The 24,199-nt window shown below is 36.8% G+C and overlaps 1 protein-coding gene across 19 annotated transcripts in view; it reads right to left on the bottom strand.

Annotated features, from left to right (window-relative positions):
* Positions 1 to 24,199, bottom strand: part of LOC119652455 (heterogeneous nuclear ribonucleoprotein R) — a 217,325-nt gene that overhangs the window by 9,454 nt on the left and 183,672 nt on the right. For 10 of the 19 annotated variants that reach the window (XM_038056606.1, XM_038056603.1, XM_038056605.1 and 7 more), the window contains 8 exons: positions 21,368 to 21,501; positions 21,150 to 21,278; positions 20,954 to 21,094; positions 20,789 to 20,895; positions 20,602 to 20,714; positions 11,509 to 11,678; positions 5,206 to 5,250; positions 4,204 to 4,405 (listed from right to left, as the gene is read on the bottom strand). In XM_038056606.1, the coding sequence (XP_037912534.1) occupies positions 4,204 to 4,405; positions 5,206 to 5,250; positions 11,509 to 11,678; positions 20,602 to 20,714; positions 20,789 to 20,895; positions 20,954 to 21,094; positions 21,150 to 21,278; positions 21,368 to 21,501 (1,041 nt within the window). Of the gene's footprint in view, positions 1 to 1,993; positions 2,251 to 4,203; positions 4,406 to 5,205; positions 5,251 to 11,508; positions 11,679 to 20,601; positions 20,715 to 20,788; positions 20,896 to 20,953; positions 21,095 to 21,149; positions 21,279 to 21,367; positions 21,502 to 24,199 lie in introns of those variants that run through there. The other 9 variants (XM_038056618.1, XM_038056616.1, XM_038056617.1 and 6 more) reach the window with 5 other exon arrangements.

Genomic DNA, 24,199 nt, shown 5'->3' with positions numbered 1-24,199 from the left:
GACAAAAATCAAGGCACTTATGACCAAGGCCAGGGAACTTTACGAACAAGGCCAGGGACTGGGGGAACTGAGCAAGGTCAGTGAATTGATGCGCAAGGTCATGGAACTGATGAGCAAAGTCATGGAACTGATGAGCAAAGTCAGGGAATTGATGAGCAAAGTCAAGGAATTGATGAGCAAAGTCAGGGAATTGATGAGCAAAGTCAGGGAACTGATGAGCAAAGTCAGGGAACTGATGAGCAGTCAGGGAACTGATGAGCAGTCAGGGAACTGATGAGCAGTCAGGGAACTGATGAGCAGTCAGGGAACTGATGAGCAAAGTCAGGGAACTGATGAGCAAAGTCAGGGAACTGATGAGCAAAGTCAGGGAACTGATGAGCAAAGTCAGGGAACTGATGAGCAAAGTCAGGGAACTGATGAGCAGTCAGGGAACTGATGAGCAAAGTCAGGGAATTGATGAGTAGTCAGGGAATTGATGAGCAAAGTCAGGGAAAACTGAGGCTACAATCAGAGGTACCAAGGTTAGAAAAATTATAATAGCAAATTCAAAAAGATCACCAAGGCCCAATCAATCATGCCACAAAGGTTAAAAAAAAATGACGCTAAAGTCAAATTATGACGCAAAAGTAATAAAAAAAATTTTGACATCAAGCTCAAAATAATGATGACACCAAGGTCAAACAAATCATACACCAACGTCAGAAGAAAGATGATATCAAAATCAAACACATTAGGTCAGGGAAACTGTGACCAGGGTTGCCAGCTGAGTTATGACAAGGAAATTTAGATGAATATCGCAGAAAATATGATCAAGAAAGAGCGTACTCAAGTCCAGAAAAAAATCCTGTGCAATACAGATTAGAAGTCAAAGGAGTTTTAACCAAGGCTAGAGAAGTTGTAACCAACGCTAGAAAATTTTATGGTAAACCCTACAGAGGAACAAAATCAAAGAAGTGGAGGCATAAAATGTATGGAAATTATCAAGGAGTAGTGCCTGAAATCAGAGAAAGAGTCTTAAAATTAAGTTCCATAGATCTGGACTTCAGGATATATGGTAGGGTAGATGCAATATACTTAATTCTTTGCAAGTGAAATGACAAAAACAGGAAAAGCAACGGTGATTAGAGAGAGCAAATGAAGTTTAGAGGAACTCTTTATAAGATCCCTTAATTGGGAAGAGGGAAAAGGATGATGGTTTCCCTATCAAATCAAGAGAACCAAATATCAAAATACATGACAGTAATGTATGTATCGAGATAGATCAAACATGATGCAGTGGATAATGACTTGAAATGTAAACAAATTAGGTTGGAGTCTTTGTGTTCTGTGTCATAATGTTGCAACAGTTCTGTAAATGACAATATTCACTTCTAAGACCGTCGATTGCAGTATCAGTCTGGCATTAGTCAATTATATTGAAATGGTGCCAAACTGATCGTGTAACTAGTACCAGAATTTTTTTTTTTCAATTTTCAAACTAATCTGTTAGTTTGGTCAAACTTGGACGTGACTGATGCTAGACTGATTGTGGATTGATTAACGCCAGATTGATAGTGATGCCAGACTGATCATTGAGTCCAGGCCAAGCACCCAAATTGAAATAGACCAAGTTGAGACTCCTCTCCATACATTAAAAAGATGATGAATTCAAAGAAACATGAAATGAGGACAGTGGTAAGACAAAAAATAAAATCATCACAATATAGCTCTTCGAATATAACAGTACCAACACCACACATTGCACAGTTAACCACATGATGAAAGTATGAGCAATCCCTCATTAACAAACATGCTTAGCCGCAGACCCAACGAGGCCACTCCAAATTGATAATTATCTAAGACTTTCCTTTAAAATTCTGCGATACTGCCAGGACTTTTCTCGACAGCTAAAATTCAAGGTCCTTCGTCAAATCTTTCACCTGTTCAAATAATCTCTGCCAAATTTTTCATTATCACAAAGAATACCAGAACTTAAAAAAGGGGATTAATATACCTAATCACGTATTTTGTGAATGAAACAAAATTTCGATTTCTTGATTGATGTCATCGAATTAAACAAGCAATTTTGGTACTTTTCAATCTTCTTATTTTTTCTCTCTCCCTCTCTCTCTCTTGCTCTAAACCATTATAATTTGTTTTCCTTTTTTGGAAATAGTAATTAATTGTTCAATCGAAAAAAAAAAAAATCTTCTATAAAATTTTGATTGATATATTCAGATTTTTAGATTTACGCATACACTGCAATAGATGCTGTAATTTAGAATATATTGTAATTTCTGGGGATATATAGAGTAATAAGGAAAGAAAAAATTTTATAACGAAAAAAATATTCAAACTGGATTTACGCTCCAGGAAAAATTACACTCGCACTGTTTTTTCAACCGGTTAGATTCAGCTTAGTCCAAATTGAATTAATATTCTGGTTCGAGGTTTACACATTTTGCGAATGTCGCTGTTTTTCAGCGAAAGAGTTTGATTTTTTCTTTCAACATTTGATATAAATATGGAGAATGTATGCGTGTGTGTGTAGTAAAAAATTGTACTCAATTGAAAAAACATGGATTGAACTCAGTAGATATTCGAAAGTGGAAAAATATCAAAATTGAAAATAAGGATAATATATATGTATATTTAAAATTATTTACAAAAATAAAAAAAAATATGTACTTCATATAATTATATATAAATAAAAAAACGAATCGATTAGTATTGAATAAACAAAAGGATAAAATATATAAATATATATAAAAAGGACGATTTGTTAGCAAAAGCGGGATATTTTATGATTTTTTATAATAGAGAATATATAAATGTAAAAAACAGTCATAAAAATAGCATGTGCAATCGCAATTTCTCTTTATCGTGAAAATATTCCTTTCTCGCACAAAGTAGTAGGATTAATTGATAATCCCCGGATAGTGTATCTTCTAGTTGTATAAAGCCAATAAAAAAAAGGCCAAATTCTTTCCCGACTAAATCTCATCATCTTTCAACGACAAATTCTGAGATTCTAATACGAAATTGTGTGTGTAAGTAACAAAGTGTTCGACTCTCTTTCTGTTTCATTTGCTTATATGCTCGTCAGACAAAGTTTTTTACAAAAAAATTCTAAAGCATGCGGTTTTATCGTAATTTTGATAAAAATATATAAATTTTCTCTGGCTTTCAAAAAAATTATCCTGAAAACTATTTAAACAGACTTGGTTTGGTGGGTTGTGAAAACTGAGCGAAAAATTTTTCGCTGAATTTATCGATTCAGCGAAAACAGGAGAAATTTCTTTCGCACTAATTTGCGGGAGGGATATTAAACGTATATTTTTATCAAAATTATTGCTTCAAAAACACTGAACAATAAAAGTAGTAGGATAAAAATGATTTAGTCTTTTACATACCCAAATACTAATCGATTCGATTTTTCAAGTACTGATCTTTTGTTTTGTTTGTTTTTTTTTTTTAAATTGTTCTCGTTTAGGGTTCAGTCTGTGACAAAATTATGTACTGAATATGCAAATAATGCGCGTGAACATTAAAAAGAACTGAAAATTTCGTGGGGCAGGACAGTCTCTTTGGCAAGTTTCATGAAAGAGCAACCGAGAGATGTGTGGCCGGTATATGTTCACAATTTTGTCAGAACTGAACACGTACGACTTCGTAGGTTAAAATATAGATAAATACTTTGGTGCTCCCATACTGCTTTTCAACCGTTTCGCCTTTTCTATTCATTGCAACACGTCTGTGTGCAGCAGGCAACTTCTAATAGCTGCTTAGAAGTTGTATGCAGCCAGTAATTTGCTTACGATAATGAATAATAGGACGACGAATATGTATAGAATAAACACATGTAACTAAAGGAAACATTCGTTTTATTATCTAGAACAACATGTTTATGTTTATGATATGTATTATCTATAATTAAGAGAAAAAAAAAAATCTTTATACATGCAAGCTTGTAACGGCAAAGATCAACAAAGTAACAAACATTAAACAATAAAAAATACATTAACATTTATACTGAGCTTGTTTCAAATATGCTCTACTAAATGAATATTCTCAGAAATTGATATTCTGAGTAGTACAACATTGATAATTATCGTAAAATTATGATCTTGTGTGAAAGCAGTAAGAGAACCCCAGTCGTATGTTAAAAAAATTGTTCGCAACAACAACAAGGCTGTTTGAAATACAGACCGTCCTCCTGCTCACCTGGTAAATTTGGTAGCGGCTTGGCGCGCTGGGTGCCACGTGCGTTGAGACGAGTTTGACCCGCCCCACGGACCCCCCCGGTTGCTGCCTGAGCCCCCACGGTGGCCCCCCGTTGACCCGGTGGGGCCCCCTGACGATTGGTGTTGCCACGGAGCCCAACGGCTCGGCCACGCGCTGTGATTCCACGGCCATGACCAACCCCCTAAGATTTTGTTTTAATCCGATTTTTTTTTCAAATTTTCATTTTTTTTTTTTTATCAATTTTCAATCAATGAATGGATCATGGATCGATGCCAATTTTCCATTGTTTGTTGTTTTTTTTTTGTATTTCAATTCCGATCAGTTTTAAAACCATTTATGTGACGAACATATATTACAAAATTTATTTTTTTTAAATAATTTTCGGTTCATGTGACGCATTTTGTTCCCAAAAAAGAAGAGAAAAAGAAAAGCGAAGAAAAAACGCGTTAGATTTAAATTGTACAAATTATATTTTATGTATGTAAAAAATATAGTAAAATCGAGAAAATGATAACTATTAACAAAATTGTACTTATAAATGAAAAGTTTACGCCAATTTCCGTTCACTCTTCATCGTATCTAAAAACTCGGTGTCGCTACATCCAAAAAACATTGACTAGATTCAAAATAATTTAAACATCAGATTGCTAACCAAAAATTTAGATTTCAATTACGATTTTTTAACATGTTCCGAAATACTGTTCATATGAAATATACAAAAAGAAAATCGAAACTTTGAAGGATTAATAATTTCGCTTAAAAAAAAAAAAAGATACTTTGGTCCGAAAATGCATACTTTTCATGTATAGTTACATAGATTGCTCTCCATACGAATAAGTAGGCGTTCAAACTTAGAAAAATGAATTTACCATCAACTAAACTTAAACTTAAGAATTTACGGAACTGTTTTCCTCTAACGAAACATTTTTTTTTAATTTTTTTTTTTTTAAATAAATATTTTCAATTAGTTGGCATTAATACCTCGAACATAGGTTCATACATGCCATACAGGCCATTTGGTCCATCCTGGCAAGAACACACAACACATGAAATTTTCAATTAAAACCAATTATTTTTCAGTTAATTTTTTTGAATTTCGTCTTCCAACAACCAGTTTTTAACTAATTAAATGTCATTCCAAAATAACATAAATTTCAATAAAAATTAAACTACAAAAATAAAGCCAATAAAAAAATCAAATTCGGCCAAATTTTCAAAATCATTTACAATTGTGTTGTGCGTATTTTACATTACAGGAAATCTGGTTCTTCTCTCTTCATTACAGTGCTTTAACTTTCGGACGTATTTTTTTTTTATCATTACATCTCTTGGATTTCGAGTAAAAAAAGGTGAAAATTTTGAATTTCGATTAAATAATTTTCCGAAGTAGTTTTATATACTTTTTGCGATTGACATTTCTTTTTACGGGGATTAGTACGTGAAAAGCGAAAAGTTATGATGAAATTCTCGAAACATAGTATACTCTCCGGTGATTAGGTGTGAATTATCAGTGGGAAATCAAATTAGATTGTGTTATCTCGACTATAAAGCTAGTTTCATAGAATGCTCCTTCCGGAAAGATATATATATACGCAAAAGCCAGTTAGCGCCAAGTTTTACATGAATATATGCGAATAAATTGTGAGGTTTGCATGAAAACGATTACTTGTTACAAGGCAAGCCGCATAGCAGTGCAATCGACTGTTAATTTGAAGTGGCTTCTTTCAGATACGCTAATAACTCGGAAATTGGTAGATTTAGATTTTGTTAGTACTTTAAATATAATTTCAGTTAGAAACCAAGTGTAGAATGAAATATGCTTATATGTAGGGAAACTGTTATTACATTAGCTCTTAAGACAAACAAGCACTTTATAGGGGTTATTATCACCGGACCTTGTGTGGGGACAACGTTTTACTTAAAATGAAATGAATAAACAAAAAAGCATTGCAGCAAGCATGTTATTGCCTAGAAACTTAGAAAGCAAGAAACCAATATCAATAATAAAAAAAAATTAAAATCAAAGCAAATTAAAATCAAAAAAGCATAAAAATTTTAAAATTGAGTGAGGATAAATTAAAGATTGTTAGAACGCTTTATCGTTTTGACAAATTGATTAGGGGACAAGATATGCTTAAGAATAAATTTGACCTTTATTTTTCCCTATTTGTTTGGTTAATAGGCCCAGAAGTTTCCCGGCTTGCCAATTCCCTCTTGGTAATCACAATATTTTTATCGATTCAAAACTTCAATAGAAAGTCAAGCATTGTAAATCTCAAGCGCCGACCGAATTTGATTCAAAATATTTATATATATGAGGCGTGGTCAATAAATATGTAAACCAATTCTTAAATTACGCGCACTGCCTACATTCGATTTTCTTTTTTAAGGGTTTACAACATTGCGAAGTGGTTGGTTAAGGAATGCTAAAATTGGGGGCTACCAACAGTAAACAATCTGTCAAAAATTAGAAGATTGAAAGATTGATTGCAGTGAGACCTAGTGCCATTTGATGCTAAAAAACCTTATTTCCCAGTACCCTTGTAAAAGAAGCAATATTAAAATTTTGAAAGGTGTTTACTACGGTTGAGATCGACATTAGAATGAAGGAGAAAGGCAAAACAATATGCGAGGTTGGCTTCCCTCTGCATGAATGAACATTATTTCACATTCAGGGGAAAATATTTTCAGACAACCCAAGCGTATAATAAGTGAAATCTTTATGGCATCACTGGTTGAGAAAATGCAGTAGGATCACTGCCAAAAATACGTATAAGAAGAACATCAACACGCTACACCTTTCTTAGATATATTAATCAAACGTCACGACGGACAACTTTCGGTTAGACATACAACTGGTAAGGTCAAGCCGTATCTACCAGCTAAAATCTCAGCGTGCTAGAGAAAAGGCGTTTCATGATTTTTTTTTTTAATTTTTGGGGTAGATAGTTTCTGAGAATGAATTGGCGAAAAGAATGATCACTCCCGAGCCCCCGGATTCCTCCCATTTAAATCCAACGTCGAAGCTAACAGCTATTTCAGAAAGTACTTATCAATGGCCTTTCATTGATACCATTAGGCAGAATGGCCTTACAGACCGGGGTGACTTTGTCAAATTTTAATTCAAAGATTCTCCTAAAAAAGTATTACATCAACGTGCTGCTCTGAGGCGATAAGCAACTGCAACAATATCTCTGGCAAGGTTAGAAGGTACTAGGAAGGGAAAGAATAGTTTTTGATAAGTTGTTAGTCAAGGTTGTCTCGGCGTTTACTATTCATGGAAATTTTAATATGCTCCAAATGCGCTATCCACGAATACAGAAGTCCTGAAACTCACACCAGAATCAGTAGATAGAAAAAATCTATGTCCCATCGAGGAGATCTTTTAACATTGAAGACCCTAATGAAATTGATCAACAAATAGCTGACCAGCTAATCGCTACACCTTCCACTTCTGCCAGCATAAATTCAACTCCCACCCCCTCAAGGACATGCAAGATGATTGCTGAGCCTGAAGAAGCAACCACTGACAATTTGTGATAATTTGATTTCTCTCGATGATGCAACGACAGATGGCGAAGAAGATAAACATCTTTAGTTCACAATTGGCGACTTTGTTCTAACAAAGCTACGGGAAAAAAATCCGTGAAGTATTTTGTAGCTAAACTTATTTATGGAGATGTAGACGTTTTTTAACTCGCACATTATCTGGAGGGCAATTGTTCTGTTTTCCGAATTTCTCAGATGAGGCTAGACTTCCCTTACTGACATTGCGTTGGAGTTTTAAACAGTTACGCACAAGATGACTTCTTCTTCAAAGAAGGCAACTAACAATCTTGTACCAGTTACTTTATTCACTTGTTCTTCAATTGTTTTGATGAGTTTTTCACTTTTAAGGTTTTGGGTGAAACAAAACCTTATTAAAATCGATTCGATGCTTGTCTGTCCGGCTGTCTGTCTGTCACACCCAATTTACTTCGAAACTGCTGGACCGAAATTTGGTGAGAACACGTGCCCTGTGTGTCCCTTTAGATGCAGCGAGTGGTGCTAATTTGGCTTTCTGAAACTGATCCCATTTCTGACATTATGTGAAACATAGGGGCGTGAAGGCTCAAAATGCGTATCCCAAAAAGGAAAAGAGATCTCGTTCTCAGAACTTAACCCAACCAAAAAACCGGAAAAAAATCAGTGATGCATTTCTACAAAATGTAGGCCCCCCGATATCTGCACAAATAAAGTTCATAATAGTATATTACCATATGTTGGACATTTCCTCGAAACCCCCCCTTTAAGTTTATCTTAAAAATGCTAAATTTGGCATTATCTTAGGCGACTCTAGAAAACGATCACAATCTAACTATTATTAACAAAGTTATTGGAATATTGAAATTCACGTAAATTTATTGCATTCTAGGACGTGTATGACTCATCATATGTATGTGAACAGCAGAATCTCTGGCTTTGCATATATGAGGACCCCTTCTTAAAGCCTATAATTTCAATCTTGTCACTAAATTTCGTGTCGGTGTATCCGTTTTCGAGAAAAATGCGTGTGAAAGATAGACCAAAAACTTTCAGCAGCTACGATCAAATTTTGGACCAATTGCTGCGAAAAAACTTCCTCTCAAACTTGAACATTTTCAAAAAAGATTGAATTTTTGCAAAAACCACAAAAACCGCATGGCAGAACAATGGTAATTGGTTCTTTAATTAGACGAATCGGAATGTCAGTGAAAAATCAATGTTTCACTGTCCCAAAGTGGCTTCAGTTAATCTAACGAGGAACTTCAAAAATTAGTTAATAAAATGCCAAGGATTTGTTGGGCTGTGGTCAATATAAAGGGGGGTTATTTTTGCGTAAAAAACAGAATTAATTGCTCTGATGTTGTCCAGCATGCCTCGCCGGAGGCACCGCAGTATTAGCCTTCGACAAGTTCCTCACCACCCAACTTTCCCTGCCACCTTATTCTCTTAAATCTCAAGGTAAATACCGTATCTATCGAAACCACATCCGGCTTCATCTATGTCGATGATTGTTTTAATCAACTTTTTGACCTGATCGACCTCAATATCACCACATTTTTTTACGCGAACCGACCTTGCCCAGCTGGCAATCGTCCAATGGTCCAAAATCTTTGGGGGGTAATTTAAATGCCAGACATACATACATCTTATCTTGATTCCTATTTGACCAATAATGGTTGCCAGTTACACTGTTGGTTGGCAACAAACCCAATTGCATGAAATATCTCCCATTTTTGCCCAGCACTCCATACTTATAACGTAAAGAGCAGCAACTCTGCCTTGACCACTTCCCTGACCAGCATCAACGTAAATCCAAACCCAAATACGCTCGCCTTTCTGCACCTGACTTCAGGAATGCTAACTGGGAGGTCAGCAAACAATCCCTTAGATCTAAGCTCTCTCAAATTCAATTTCCTCAAAATCATCAGGTATCTAATGATGTAATTTATAGCATGGTTCGTTCTGACACTGAAGTTATTCAGCTAATATACGATGAGCTTGTAACAACCCAAAACCTCATTCTTTTCGCAGATGTCAGAACTGTCGAAATGATTGAAAAAATTCATAATATCACGGTTGAAGACCCTTATTGGAAGCAAGTCAGATAGACGAGAGAACTGGAATATCCATTTTCAGATGAAGAACCCCTCTGTGCGTGTAGATGGCTATGGTACAAGCATGCCACATCCTAAGATACCGTAAGACCGAATCACTTTGGCAGGAAGGAAATGCTCTGTGTTTGGCAGGGTCAGAAGAGTGAAGTCCACTATGACTTGTTAAAGCTCAGTGCAACGGTCAAACAAAAATTGGAGTACAAAAGGCGGCCAATTTTTCACCTAAGGGACCTTGCACTTCAAACCCCAATTTGAATTTACTAATGCTTCAGAGACTTATCGATTTTGAGGTTATCCGATGAGGTACTTTTTGAAGTGTCAACTTGAAGCCCTCTATAAAATAGCTAAATAATGAAAATAAAAAAATGTTTTTCTACCTAAAAGGACAAATTAATTGATAGAAAAAAGTTGAATGATCATATTTAACAAAGGAGCTAAGAAAATTCAAATTTTTTCCCGGAGTGCTATATAAGAATTGGCCCTTCTTTCAAATGTACATCCCATCCCCCTACCTATCTGACTCAATTAGGTGCGTTGCCAAAATACGGACAAAGTTCACTTTGAAATTCCCGAAGTATTATGACATTGGTAGGTGTCAGGGTGATGTATTGCCACCACACTTGTTTAATAAAGGGGAAAAATGCCTCAAAAAGAAAAGAATTTATGTGTTTTGAATAATGTAGTGTGGTAATTTGGCAAATTTTGGCGTCCCACCCTGTATATAATAGAAGATTTATCCTGGAGTCTTTTAATCATGGGAGTTCTTGATTCCTGGATGAGAGTTCTCTCCCGCAAGAAAAACCAGGAATTTTGTTGAGGGACACCTCGCCAACTTAAGCTTAACCTCCACAGTGTTCAGCTGTACTGGTTTTGGAAGTAAGGGTGACGTAACCTCCTCACCGGAACGTCCCCAACATCTCCTGCATTTGCTTCATCGAAGGGATTAGGGTTATTACCTAGCTTAGCGGATCAGCAGTCTTAAAGCCGAACCTTCATTTGTAGTCTGTTTTTCTTTACCAACGTTCTCTCTTCCTTGATGGCTGTTTAGTCTCCCGAAAGAGAACTAGGTTTTTTTCCTTATCTTGTAAATATTTTTATTTGTTCCTGCATACAATCGTTTCGGAGACCATGTGCTTCCTAATTAGGTACTAGCACTGAGGAAGGAGACGAGCCTCCATAATCGCCTAATCTCACACCTTCACAAATTCAATTTCCAAAAACGTGCACCCCCCAACTTTCCAGAAAATAGTTACTCCCACCCTACAATAAACTTATTCCATTAAATTTTCAAAATTACAAGAGCGCTTGAGAATTACAATGCTTTTTAAATCTATATTTAGATTTCATTAGATGAGTTTTAGCTCCTAAAAAGATTTTATTTAATATTCCTGTGTATTAAATAAAACCTTGTAGATGCAGTAACGATATACCACCTAACCTGGCAATGATGGCACTTTATATATTTGATTTAATTTAATAATTCAATGCTTGTTTTGCAAAGTAAATATGTTTCTCATTAACCGATAACAAAATATTTCATATAAAAAAGCCAGAACATATATATAATAAAAACTTAATGAACGAACTACATAAAGGAAAAGAAATGTAGTAAAAAGTAAAATTATAGTTTGTATTTTGAACCCACCGAATTATTTCTGGTTGTTCTCTGTGGTCCTCCGGCGGCTACTGGCGATACACCGCTCGGAGGATAATCAAAGAAGTAATCTCCATCATATGATCGGTAAAAATCGTCATAATATGGTTCATTGTAGCCACCACGATAATCCGAATAACCATAAAAGTCGTAATCATAATCTACAAATTTAAATTAAGTTTTTTCGAGATATTTTCTTTTTCTTGTCTTTTCCAAGTAATACAAAATATACAGATAAAAAAAAAATTTATTTGTAAAATTCAAAATATATTTTTTGATTATGGCAGAATGAACAGAAAGTTCAAGTTGTTGAATTCAATTTGTATGTATATTTGTATTCAAGTGGTACGGACTATATATTCCTACTCCATCTTTTGGCCTATTTAGTTCTTTTTTTTTCATGAAAGAAAAATATTTGGCAAACGGAAACTACCTTTGCCAGATTGTTCCTATTCATTTATATTACGACACTGTATTGATACGAGGATATAAGGCCAAACGTGTGGATCAAATTATACGAAACAAAGGATGTTGCCTCCTGCATAGCAAGCTAAATTAAACAAAAAATGCTTTGAGATCCTCATAAATTTCACATCTGAAATCTTATTAGTCAAATTCTCCGGGAATAATACGTAATACATTTCGACGATAAACTGGGGTAATAAATATTTAGTTGTTTATTATGCTTTCAATGGTATCCTTTCTTCGTTTATTACTTTCATTTCCCTACGACTGAGGCGGAGCAATTAACACAGAGAAATGGTGGAAATCATCCAGTTAATTTAGCACCGGACGAATGCATGAAATTTATGTAGCTTTCCTCAATGCACAATTTTTCTAAAAATGTGCTATTTCTTAAACAATTTGTACTTTCCACAACATGTAAACCAATTTGTATTTTCCCAACCAAATCTGTGTTTTCCCAATTAAATTTGTATTTTCCCCAATCAAATTTGTGTTTTCCCAGTCCCAGTCAAATTTATATTTTCCGAAGCAAATTTTTGTCTTTCCTCAACCATATTTTTGATTTTTCCAACTGTATTGCTAATTTCCCCAACTAAATTTGCGTTTGTTGCCAACCAAATTATGGTTTCTTCCAAGCAAATTTGGATGCCTAATAAATTTGTATTTTTCCCAAACAAATTTCCATTCTTTTCTGTTTGTATTTGTTCCAAAAAAAAAATGGATTTTTCCGCAACCAGTTGTTATTCTCCATCTCCTCTTCTCATTAACCAAATTTGCAGTTTCCCTTCAAACGAATCCGTAATTTTCGCAAACAAGCTGACGGTTCCGTGGACCACAACCGTGGAAGCATATTGCTTTCCAACCGCTCCCGATCCACCATCAATGAATGGCAGACTTAGAAGTCCCTCGATTTTCAATCAAATTCATAATTCTTCAAACAAATTTGTATTTTCACAACCAAACTCGGTAATTTCACAACCACATCTTCCCAATCAAGCTTGCATTTCCCCAACCCAATTTGCACTTTCCCAACCAATTTTGCACTTTCCCACCCAAATTTGCACTCTTCCAGTCAAATTTACAGTTTGCAGTCAAATTTGCTGTTTTGCAGCCAAATATGCCTCAAATTCACTTCCGCAGCCAAACTTTTGGTTTCCTTTAATCAAATTTGTGAATTTTCCCAACAAAATTTTCGATTTAGCCGAATCTTTAATTTTCCCGAATAAATTTTTATATCTCTGAAATTATCTTCAGTTTTCCCCGCGTTTTTACTAACCAAATGTCGTGCTCTCTCCTAAACAAATTCCTAATTTCTAATCTAAATCCAAACAAAGTTCGATTTTTCCCGAACAAATTTATTCCCCTCTCCCGCCAAAACAAATCGTCATTTTCCTCCAAAATAGCTTCTTAGTTTTCTCAAACAAATTTGTACTTTTGCCAAGCAGATTTGTATTTTCCCCATCAAATTTTTATGATCACCCTCTCCAAAATAAATGGACTATCAGTTTTATGATATCACCATCAACACCGGGCCAAAAACGTTCTTAAAGAATTTTAACATCATTAAAATTTCAATTTAAGACTAGGTTGGCAGTAGAGATGCGTAGGTGATGCATGTAATATCACCTCAAAGTGTAATATCACGTTACCATCACCGTTGCGGTCAAACATATCGATCAGCTCGGACGTTACAAAACATCACTTATATGTTAAGAGCAATATCATCATTATTCCTTTACTGGATGATGATGAGTGGATTTTGCGATGTTAAGTGATGCTGTGGTGCTTGGTGATGTTCGGGACCGTACGTTGATATAACATCACATGCCTGGTTAGGGATAATGAAAGGTGATGTTAGTGATATTAATTACTTTGTAATGTCACTTTTCGCATCTCTATTTGGCTGCAAAAAAATTGAGTGCTTTACTTAATTAAGGATAATTGAGTTGCGACAGTACACGAACTCAATTTGGGAGACAAAATTCCATTATTAATTTAATTGCCAGACAGATTCTTGTGTACTTGCTATATCCAGGGATTTTGTCAATGCGATGTTTTGGCCATTGAATGAATTTGTTTGAAAGAGACTACCAGGTGTGTGCAGGATTACTAATAACTTGTGCAATTTTTTTCAGTTTCAAATTGTGCGATTTGGAGTCTGATAGCATCAATTTCCGGTAATTATTACCTTCTCTACTGCAGAAAAATTCAGCGGAATCAAACTGAATAAATGCAAAGACTGTTGCGATTATGCTATTTTCAGATCGGAATGTAGAGTTTGATTTCGGTGTTTTGAAACTGGCCATTTTCACATCCACAAGGAAGTGTGTAGCAGGATATCAAAAAAGTTTAAAGGCTCAGAACAACAAGCAATTTTGAGTAAATATGGCCCTTTGAGTCAGTAGCAAGTGCCAGATATGTTGAATGTCAATTGGTCAATTATTTCATGACGCTTGCAACAATGGAAAACATCCGTAAATCGAGAAAATGGATACCCCATCAACTGATTCGAGAGGTAAAAAAGAGCAGAGTAAGAACACTTCAGAAATTCTACTGCAGCGATGAGGGCTCCTTCCATCTAATCGTGATGGGCAACGAGAAACGGATTTACTTCAAGAATCCAAGGCATATAAAGGTTATGAGTCGATCATGAGCATCCTGTAAGAATCATTTCACACGTATACGATTCCATTCGCTTCGTTTCGTTGTCGGTTCTGTTTAGGTCGCTGTTAACAAGTGTACCCAATGGATACCGAATTGAAACCGAAACACCGTTCACTCTTGTGGGCTGCGACCGAAACTGAACCGAATGGAACCGTAAACGTGTGAAACGAGCCTAACATAGTCAGCGAAACCAAGTCGGTGCGTTGTGAGCTATTAAAGTCTGGCGAAATGGTAAATGCTGATCGTTACCGACTACAAATAAATTAATCTTGAACCAAACTTTGATCCGAAAACGACTAAAGCACTGATGAAGAGAACAAGTGGTTCCCGAAATATCGGTATTTGCAAGACCAATAAATAACACTAGCGAATAAAAAAAGCGAGTTTTAATTATTTCAAATAAGTGATTTTGTGCCCACTTCATATATTTTTAATTGCCTTAAAACATGTCAAGTTCACGAGCCGATTTTTTTATGGGAAATTTTATTTTACACGTTCAGTTTAAAGAAATCTGCGGCTGAGGCTGAAAGAACGTATCATGAATGGTTTTAACGTTTTAAGAACGGTGAATTCTGTATCAAAGACTGACATGGCGATGGAAGGGAAAAGGTGTTTGAAGGTGATGATTTGACGACTGTACTCGACGAAAACTCATGCCAAACCCAAGAAGAGTTGATGGAGCCATTGCATGTGATTCAGCCAGCCATTTCAAGGCGCCTCAAAGTCCTGGGAAGGGTTCAGAGGCAAGGAAATTGGGTGTTGTACGAGTTGAAGTCGAGGGACGTTGAACATCGTTTGTTTGATTGTGAACAGCTGGGGGTTTATGCAATGTATAGTGACTTGGGATGAAAAATGATAATCCCAAATGCAGAAAATCATGGGTTTTGCCCGGCCATGATTCCACATTGACAGCCAGACCTAATATTCACGCCTCCAAGATTATACTATGAATTTAGTGGCACTAGCTCGGTGTAGTTTACTACGAGCTACTAAAACCCAGTGAAACCATTACAGGCGAGCGATATTGAACTCAACTGATGAGTTTGAGACGGGCACTGAAGGAAAAACGACCTCAGTTCGAGAAAAGGTACGACAAAGTGATTTTGCTGCATCACAATGCTCTCCCGCATGTGGCGCAACCAGTGAAAATGTACTTCGGAAACGCTGAAATAGGAAGTTCTACCCCACCCACGTACCACCCTCCTGATATTGCTCCATCCGATTACCACCTTTTCCGATCAATAGCGCACGACCTGGTCGATCAGCAGTTCAGTTCTTACGGTGAAGCGAAAAATTGGATTGATTCGTGGATCGCCTCAAAGGATGACCAATCTTTTCGACGTGAAATTTGTTTGCTGCCGCATAGATGGGGAAATGTAGTGGCCAACGATGGATGTTATCTATTCTATTTTTAATAACAAGACTTGTTAACACTGTTGAAGGGAACAAGTGGTTTCCGAAGTATCGGTATTTGCAAGACCAATAAATAACACTAGCGAATAGAATATCCTTGTTAGCCCTGATGAAGAGTACAAATGGTTCCTGAAATATCGCTTCATATATTTTTAATCGCCTCAAAATGTCAGTTTACGAGTCGTAATTTCGCTATTTGTGAGAAGTTTTACTTTACGCGTTCAGTTTAAAGAAATCTGCGGTTGAGGCTCACTGAATGTTCTCAAATACGCATGACGAGGCAGCCGTTAGTGAAAGAACGTGTCGTGAATGGTTTCAACGATTCAAGAACTATAATTTTAACATCGAAGACTGGCATGGCAGTGGAAGGGAAAAGATGTTTGAAGATGACGAGTTGATGACTTTACTTGAGGGAAACTCATCCCAAACCCAAGAAGAGTTGGCGGAATCGGTGCATATGACTCAGCCAACCATTTCAAAGCGCCTCAAAGTACTGGGAATGGTTCAAAAGCAAGGAAATTGGGTACCGTACGAGTTGAAGCCGAGGGACGTTGAACGACGCTTATTTGCTTGTAAACAGATGCTTCAAAGGAAACGATGGAAGGAATTCCTGCCCCATGTCATGACTTCGGACGAAAAATTAGTTCAGTACGATAATCCCAAATGCAGAAAATCATGGGGTTTGCCCCGCCATGTTTCCACATTGACAGCCAGGCCTAATATTCACGGCTGCAAGATTATACTTTGAATGTAGTAGGACTAGCTTGGTGTAGTTTACTACGAGCTACCAAAACCGAGTGGAACCCATTACAGGTGAACGATATTGAACTCAACTGATGAGTTTTGAGACGGGCTCTGAAGGAAAAACGACCTCAGTTCGAGGAAAGGTTCGATAAAGTGATTTTGCTGGATGACAGCCTGGGGCGAGCTCATGTGGCGCGACCGGTGAAAACGTACTTGGAAACGCTGAAATAGGAAGTTCTACTCCACACGCCGTACCCTCCTAACATTGTTCCATTTGACTACCACCTTGTCCAATCAATGGGCAGACGACCTGGCCAATCAGCATTTTGGTTCTTACGATGGAATGAAAAATTGAATTGATTCGTAGATCGCGTCAAAGGATGACGAGTCCTTTCGACGCGGGTTTCATTTGCTGCCGGATAGATAGGAAAAAGTAATGACCAGCGATGAACAATAGTTCCAATTATGAATGTAATAAAAATTTTTAAAAATAACGCCTTAAATTTTGGGAAAAACTAAACGGCGCAAGCAAAGTTATACACCTAGTATTAACACGGTCGAATTCAACCCTGATGCCGACCGATAATATGGTTTCCAGATTCGTCTTTGAAAAGACATACACTGTCGTAATCACCGAAAGAGAAGAATGGTCAACAAGTGGCCATGAGTTTTCTCAGATTACAGACCTAATAATCTTCACCGACGGGTCAGTCACGGAGGATGGATCGGGTGCAGGTGTGTTCTCGGAGAATCCGATTATAGAACTGGCCCGACCCCTCGGAAAAATGATGACCATATTCCAGGCGGAGATATATGCCATTTCATTGGCAGCAGAAAAATGTCTGCGACAAAAATGGAGGGGTCACACCATTCGAGTCTGTTCCGACAGTCGGGCGGCATTATCAGCACTAAATGGCAACAACATATCTAGCCAGTTGGTGTGGAGTTGTCATCAGGTGCTGCTGAAACTTGGCCGACTGAACGAAACATTCCTGATGTGGGTGCCGGGGCACTCTAACATCGCCAGTAATGAGGAGGCTGATAGACTGGCTCGCCGAGGGTCTGCATCCACAATGGTGGGGCCAGAACCAGCTCTTGGAATCCGACCATCTACTGTCAAGTCTACTCTGAAGGGTCAAATTGCAAGGATTCACCAACCGAGTGGAGAAATTTGGACTCTTGCCGGCAAGCGAAAATCCTTGTGAAAGAGAGCCTAGGGCCACTAGAGCGGCATTTTTGTTCTCCCTTGAAGTGGGACATGAAAACCCTAGTAGGGCTTTTGACGGGACACTGCCCCTTAAACTACCATATGGAAAAGTTTGGGGTAGTGGTTTCGGCTGTGTGCAGCCAATGTGAGGAGGAGGAGGAGACAGCCCTGCACTTTTTATGCAGCTGCCCGGCATCCTCAGATCTCAGACGAAGACACCTTGGCAAGGTTTTCTTCAATCAAGAATTTGCACACTCTCTGCCTGTTGAGAATGTTCCCAGATTCGCTAAAGCTTGCGAACACCGTAGGCGGGAAGCCGTTGAATAGGCAACTTACGGGGATAATACAATGGACCTAATAATGGCCTGAGTGCTCAGAGCTGCGGTTCCCCCCAGCTAACTAAATTAACTACTACCAACAAATCTCTTCTGAATGAGGAGAGGGAAACTTTTCCTAGCATATGTAATGAATATTCCAGGCACTACTAGAAATTCTCTTCAGTCAACCAAACATATGAGCACTAATGGGAATCAGTCGACCGCGAAGCAGATTAAGAGAACTATATTTTTCCCACTAGGTAACCTCAATCTTAGGCTTTTACCTAATTTTTCCAGAGCGGAAACTTTTTTGTTTTAAGATGGAATAATCCTAAGTCCCCCCATCTGTTTAACGGCCGGCCGCATTGTTACTCATCTCGAATTCTTAGGAAAAAATACAACCTACTAATATTAATGGACCAATATAACCCAGGTAACGTGCATCGCGACCCCATTTTATGGGGATTTACTACAAGGTGTTCCCATTTCAAGAGTTTGAATGGTTTTCTTTTTTTTTGTTTTCTATTCGGTTCAAGACAAAAAAAGGGGAGTTAATGCACCTTTCTCATGTTGGTAAGATGTACATACATAACCGAAGAAGCAGTGAACTGTGTCATCTTTTGATTGTAGATATTCATCTGGGGCAGAAACAAAAAGGCTGGTGAAAAGTAGCGCTGAATGATTATCAAATCGATGAGGTTACTAGTCATTATTGAAATACATAATTCACACTATTGCTGCATTATATTCTACGCCTCCCCCAGTTCCTAAGCGTAACCATAAATAGTAATCAAAAGTTTGCTACGAATAAAATTGTTTCTTACAACAACTTTCTCGTAAGATAATTACTTTTTAATAGAAGCTCCTTTATATTTGAGGCTTTAGTTTCATCCTAGACGTTTAGGCCTATTTATCTCATTCTGATCAGTGTCGTAATCAAAATGAACACGAAAACAAAATTAATCCCTATGACATGCCGGGAAATATGTAATTCAAAACGATAACTACACGTGCATGCACAAATTATCTACTATCTCATTTTCTGACATTGTCATACTTACCTATTCGCAATTTGCATCTATAAAAGATAGAATTACCGACCTATTCTGCAATTTGTCGACAATATCCTACCGATTGTCACATGTCGATAATCTGGTTAACATAAAAACCTCCCTACCACAGAGCGCTAATTGCATATATATCAATTGATTAGTGATTAGAATGCATGCAAGCGAAATTAAGCACGGTTATAAGTCTAGCACAGCATACGAACATATGAAAGGACTGCTCCATAAAACAAAGTCACTATGAAAGTTGTTGGTTTTTTTTTACAGAAAGACATACATGTACGCGTATAAGCTGTTTGCGATTTACTTTTTGGATGGTCTTATATCCTAGACTACTGGTTAGCTCCACTTTTCTTCCTTGTGAAAAGCTTAGCATGGATAGTTGCAAATTAACTTTTTATAAGCATGCAGGGAAATCTCATTCCACCCCGGTGTGTTGCTAAATACAGAACGGAGGTTGCATTAACAGAAATAAAAAAAAACACGATTTCATTTCGACACCAAAAGGAGGGAATTAAACGAAAAACGAATTAGAAAAAAAAAGATTTAAATGAGTTATGAACAGATACCAAGTTTATGTATGTAGTAGGGATGAAGTTGTGAAAATCATATGCGAATTGAATACGAAATTGGATATGTGATTCACTTAGGATTGTTCAAGAAGAAAATTAAAATTGAGATTGAGGCGGTATTATCACTGGGAAGTAATGGAATAGTTTTTTAGTACAGTGAATATTAATGGTGTCTCTTCTAGCAAAAGAATAAATAGTGGAAAAGTAATGTTAAAAAATGTTATCCGTTTCTTTCATAATAAAGATCTGCGAATATATACATATATATTTTGCAAGGATAGAAAAATAAGTACGATGGATATTTTATACATTTTATATTGAAAAACTAGAATCCGAATTTTACAGATCTTGTATTCTCGCATTTCACACGAATTGTGTATTAACCGCTTTCGATTCTCTTATTGAAAAGAGTGAAAAAAATATCAAGATATTCGCTTTTTAGACTGCACGTCTCCTATTTTGTACAGATTATTATTATTTTTTTTTTTTACTTCTTATTAACCTAAAGGTGATATTTTCTTTGTTTTGAGAAAACACCCTCCATTACATTAAATTTTAGAAACGATAGTTTTCTCATTTAAATTCTTATCTATAGTTGTGTTGGTAGTAGTTGTAGGGAGGAGTTCTAAACTTACCATAATCGCCACGGCCCATTGGTCCTCTCAGAGGGATTCGTCCAGGTCCAGGTCCGGGTATGCCTCGCATAGGTGGTATTGGCATCATAGCGGCAGGATGCGTCGGCGACATACTGCAAAATAAACCGGAAACAAGGAAAACAATTAAACCCCCATTGCTCTCAAGGGATCAATGAAAATTTCTCACCCCATTATTCCCGTACGGCTTTGCATCATCTGCATCATTCGGCGCTCCCTGGCTCGAAGGATTTCTTCCTTTTTCTTTTTATCTGAAGGCGGTTTGGCTAGTGAGACCTAAGGATATATACAAGTTAGCGAGCAGTCAGACTATTTTCAATTGATCATCACATACTTCTATATTAGAATTTCCAACTTCTTTCCCATTTAAACTTCGCATTGCAAGCACAGCATGATCACGATCTTCAAAATGAACAAAGGCATAGTCTTTGATCTTCTTGACCCTTTCAACTTTTCCGAATTGTTCGAATTGTTCCTGGGGACATGAAAAATAATCACCTCATTCTGCCTTTACTCAGAAATTTACTCACCTTAAGTTTCTCTTCACTAATATCCTGTGTCAAATTTCGAACGTACAATACTTTGACTTTACTCATCGTTTGTTCATCGGGTTCCTCCTGTGGGTCCGCCCAATCTACTATTATATCACATCCCCACACCTAGTGTATCCAGAAAAAGTCAAAATAAATTCACAAATTAATCTCAATCGTCTTTCGAAAGGCACAAAACTACTTGATGTGAACCAAACCTTAATTCTTCCGGTTCCAAGCCTTCGCTTAGCCAATGACGCGGCCTTGTGTGATTCGTATTCGAGAAAACAAAAACCTCGATTCTTTTTCTTATCATCTGGTGAACTATAAATAATAACCTCCACTAGGCCAGCTAGAATTTGTTGCAGTTCGAGTTAATTCGACGCAGGTAATAAAGTGAAGGGGGAAAAAGTAAAAAAAAAGAAGAAAAAAATCAAAATTGTATTTCAAGCAAAATATCTGTCGAGTACTTTTAGAAAGCTTCTTGCACTTCAAAAAGTCTATAAATAAGAAATTCAACGAAGTATATTTGACTTATGATTTTCCATAAATCAATTATACTCTTAACCGTTCTTTTCTTTTCGATGCAATAAATTAGAACTTAACAATTTGAACCCTCCCCAAAATCCAATGCCAAAACGCTTAATTTTGAATTTCATTCAATTTGAATTTTATTGATCTTCCTTTTATACTTAATACTTTTATTCTCAATTAGATCAGACCGGATCAGATTAAAAAGAATCAATGAATATACGATTGAATATCGACTGAATTTTCGCAATTTCGTCGGGAAGATTTTAACACTTTCCACTTTCTTTATAGAAGGTATGTATAGAGAGAACTTATGTGGGAAATGTAATCATATATTGCTATATATTTAGAAAAAATTGATATATAAAACACAGTATATGGAAATACTTTTGGTTTAATTCTCCAGTCATTACCGTTTTCATATTAACTCAAATCTCAAGTTGATTTTTATTCACAAAAATTACTCATTGGTATCTTCAAATGTTGTACGAATTCTTGTTCAGCTTTATGAGTAGAAAACATCCTCAAATTCTATACAACTTGTTGGTAGACTGTAGCCAGACAATTATAAACGTATCGTGTTTTGTTACTGAGGTTTCCATACATTTTTTTTGTCTCAAATTGTAGCTTTGGCTGTCAATTTTATACATTCGAGAGATTTTTCACATACTTTTTGCTGTAGATTTTTTTTTTGGGCCCGCGATCAAATGTCATTTTGAGCTATTATTTTCGATTATCCCTTATGATTAAAGATGGTCTTATTAAGCTTGCGGTCTACCTTTTATGCACCGACAAATTCAACATACATTCCATTTTTCGCACGAAGCTGTTGCCACAGGTGAACTAGAAATACAGAACTTTTCTCCTCGACATACACTAAGTGTTACAAACCAATAAGATTTGGCCTATATACCTTGACTGGTGGGGGATAAGGTCGCTTTTTCCACCGCACTAATGAAATAAGTTCTTCTCTTCAGAGTGTAAATTAACAAATTGTGAGTAAATCGTGTGGTTATTCAGTAAGTGATCCTTGATAAAATCGAGTTTTTCGTCATTATTAAGTCCCTTACAAAATAGAGAAGAGCTCCCAAAACTTATTCGGATAGATGTCATCTATTTACATGAACTCCTGCCCAGGGAAAATGGTTTACAAGTGGAATAACATTTTCATTAACGCCACAATCCAATTAAGTCAGAGCTCTAAAGGGTGTTAGGAGCACTTCATTCAAGTCCATAATGCCAGAAGACTCCCAGCGAATTATACGGAATCTTATAGTAGAGAAAAATCATTGCGCATCTTCGACCGCGGCGGTAATTGCGGGAGAAAAAAAATTCCGCGCATAAGGGCATTGTAGCTTTTTATGGCTTGTCACATGGGATGGAAAAATAGACAGAGCAAAACGAGGTAAGCGTCATCGACGCACCGACCTCGTCCCTACCCCAAAAATACACATTTCGTGCCCTTTTCCGCTGGATTTGCCCCTGTACAGTCTTCTTGTCGTAATGATGCACTACAAGATTACAATACCCCGTAAAAGGCAATGTGGTCAGCATTGCGCAGGCCAGTGATTATTACCTGATTTAATTCAGGTACTAATTCATAGCCGAGTTAATTGGTATCCGACATATAATCATAATACAAATCCCTATGTCACCAGTGAGATTTAAACCGCGACCTTCCACTACGACAGCCTAACGGTCTAACCACTGGGCTATCCGGAAACATATTAATAAAGTTGGAAGTTCAATAGTGGATGATGCTAGTTTGTTTGTAAAAGAAACAGGATACAAAAACTAATGCAGTACATCCTACAACTATTTTGTCAGTTCAGCATGACCATCTTAGCATGTGTACTAAAAATGCTCTAATTGCATAAAAAAAACCGGAAATATTTGCACCTTTGCTACGAGAACAGATCAATTGAGCCTGCGGTCTACCTTTTACGCACCGACAAATTTAATATACATTCTATTATTCGCAGGAAGCTATTGTCACATAGTTCACCTATTTAACTTTTCTCTTCGATAGACGCTAAGTACTACAAACCAATAAGATTTGGACTTTGATGGAGGGGGTTCACAGAAAGGAGAGGATGGCGGTGGATAAGGTCACTTTTTTCCTGCACTAATGAAAGAGTAAACATTAAATTGGGTGTAAATCGTGTAGCTATCCAGTAAGTGATCCTTGATGATACATGTCAATCCGATGCAAAAGCGCAAACAGGGATAAAATCGATTTTTTTCGTCATTATTAAGTCCCTTACAAAGCACGAAAAAGCTCAAAAAACCTATTTGGAAAAGATGTCATCTATGATGATATCTATCAAGAACTCCTACCCAGAGAAAACCATGGTTTACAAGCGGCACAAGCTGTTCAAGCAAGATAGAATTGTCGCCTCCACTTTAGAAAATATTAATGAAGTTAATAATAATAATCGCTGGCGCGATAATTCAATAAGATCAGGACTTTGAAACAAGCATAACGCAAGAAGACTGTATACAGAAGATTCATCTCTCAG

The sequence above is a fragment of the Hermetia illucens genome, chromosome 3 (genome assembly GCF_905115235.1).
Source record: "Hermetia illucens chromosome 3, iHerIll2.2.curated.20191125, whole genome shotgun sequence".
NCBI lineage: Eukaryota > Metazoa > Arthropoda > Insecta > Diptera > Stratiomyidae > Hermetia > Hermetia illucens.
Note: the sequence above shows the minus strand (reverse complement) of the source record. Positions and strands in the feature narration are given on the sequence as shown.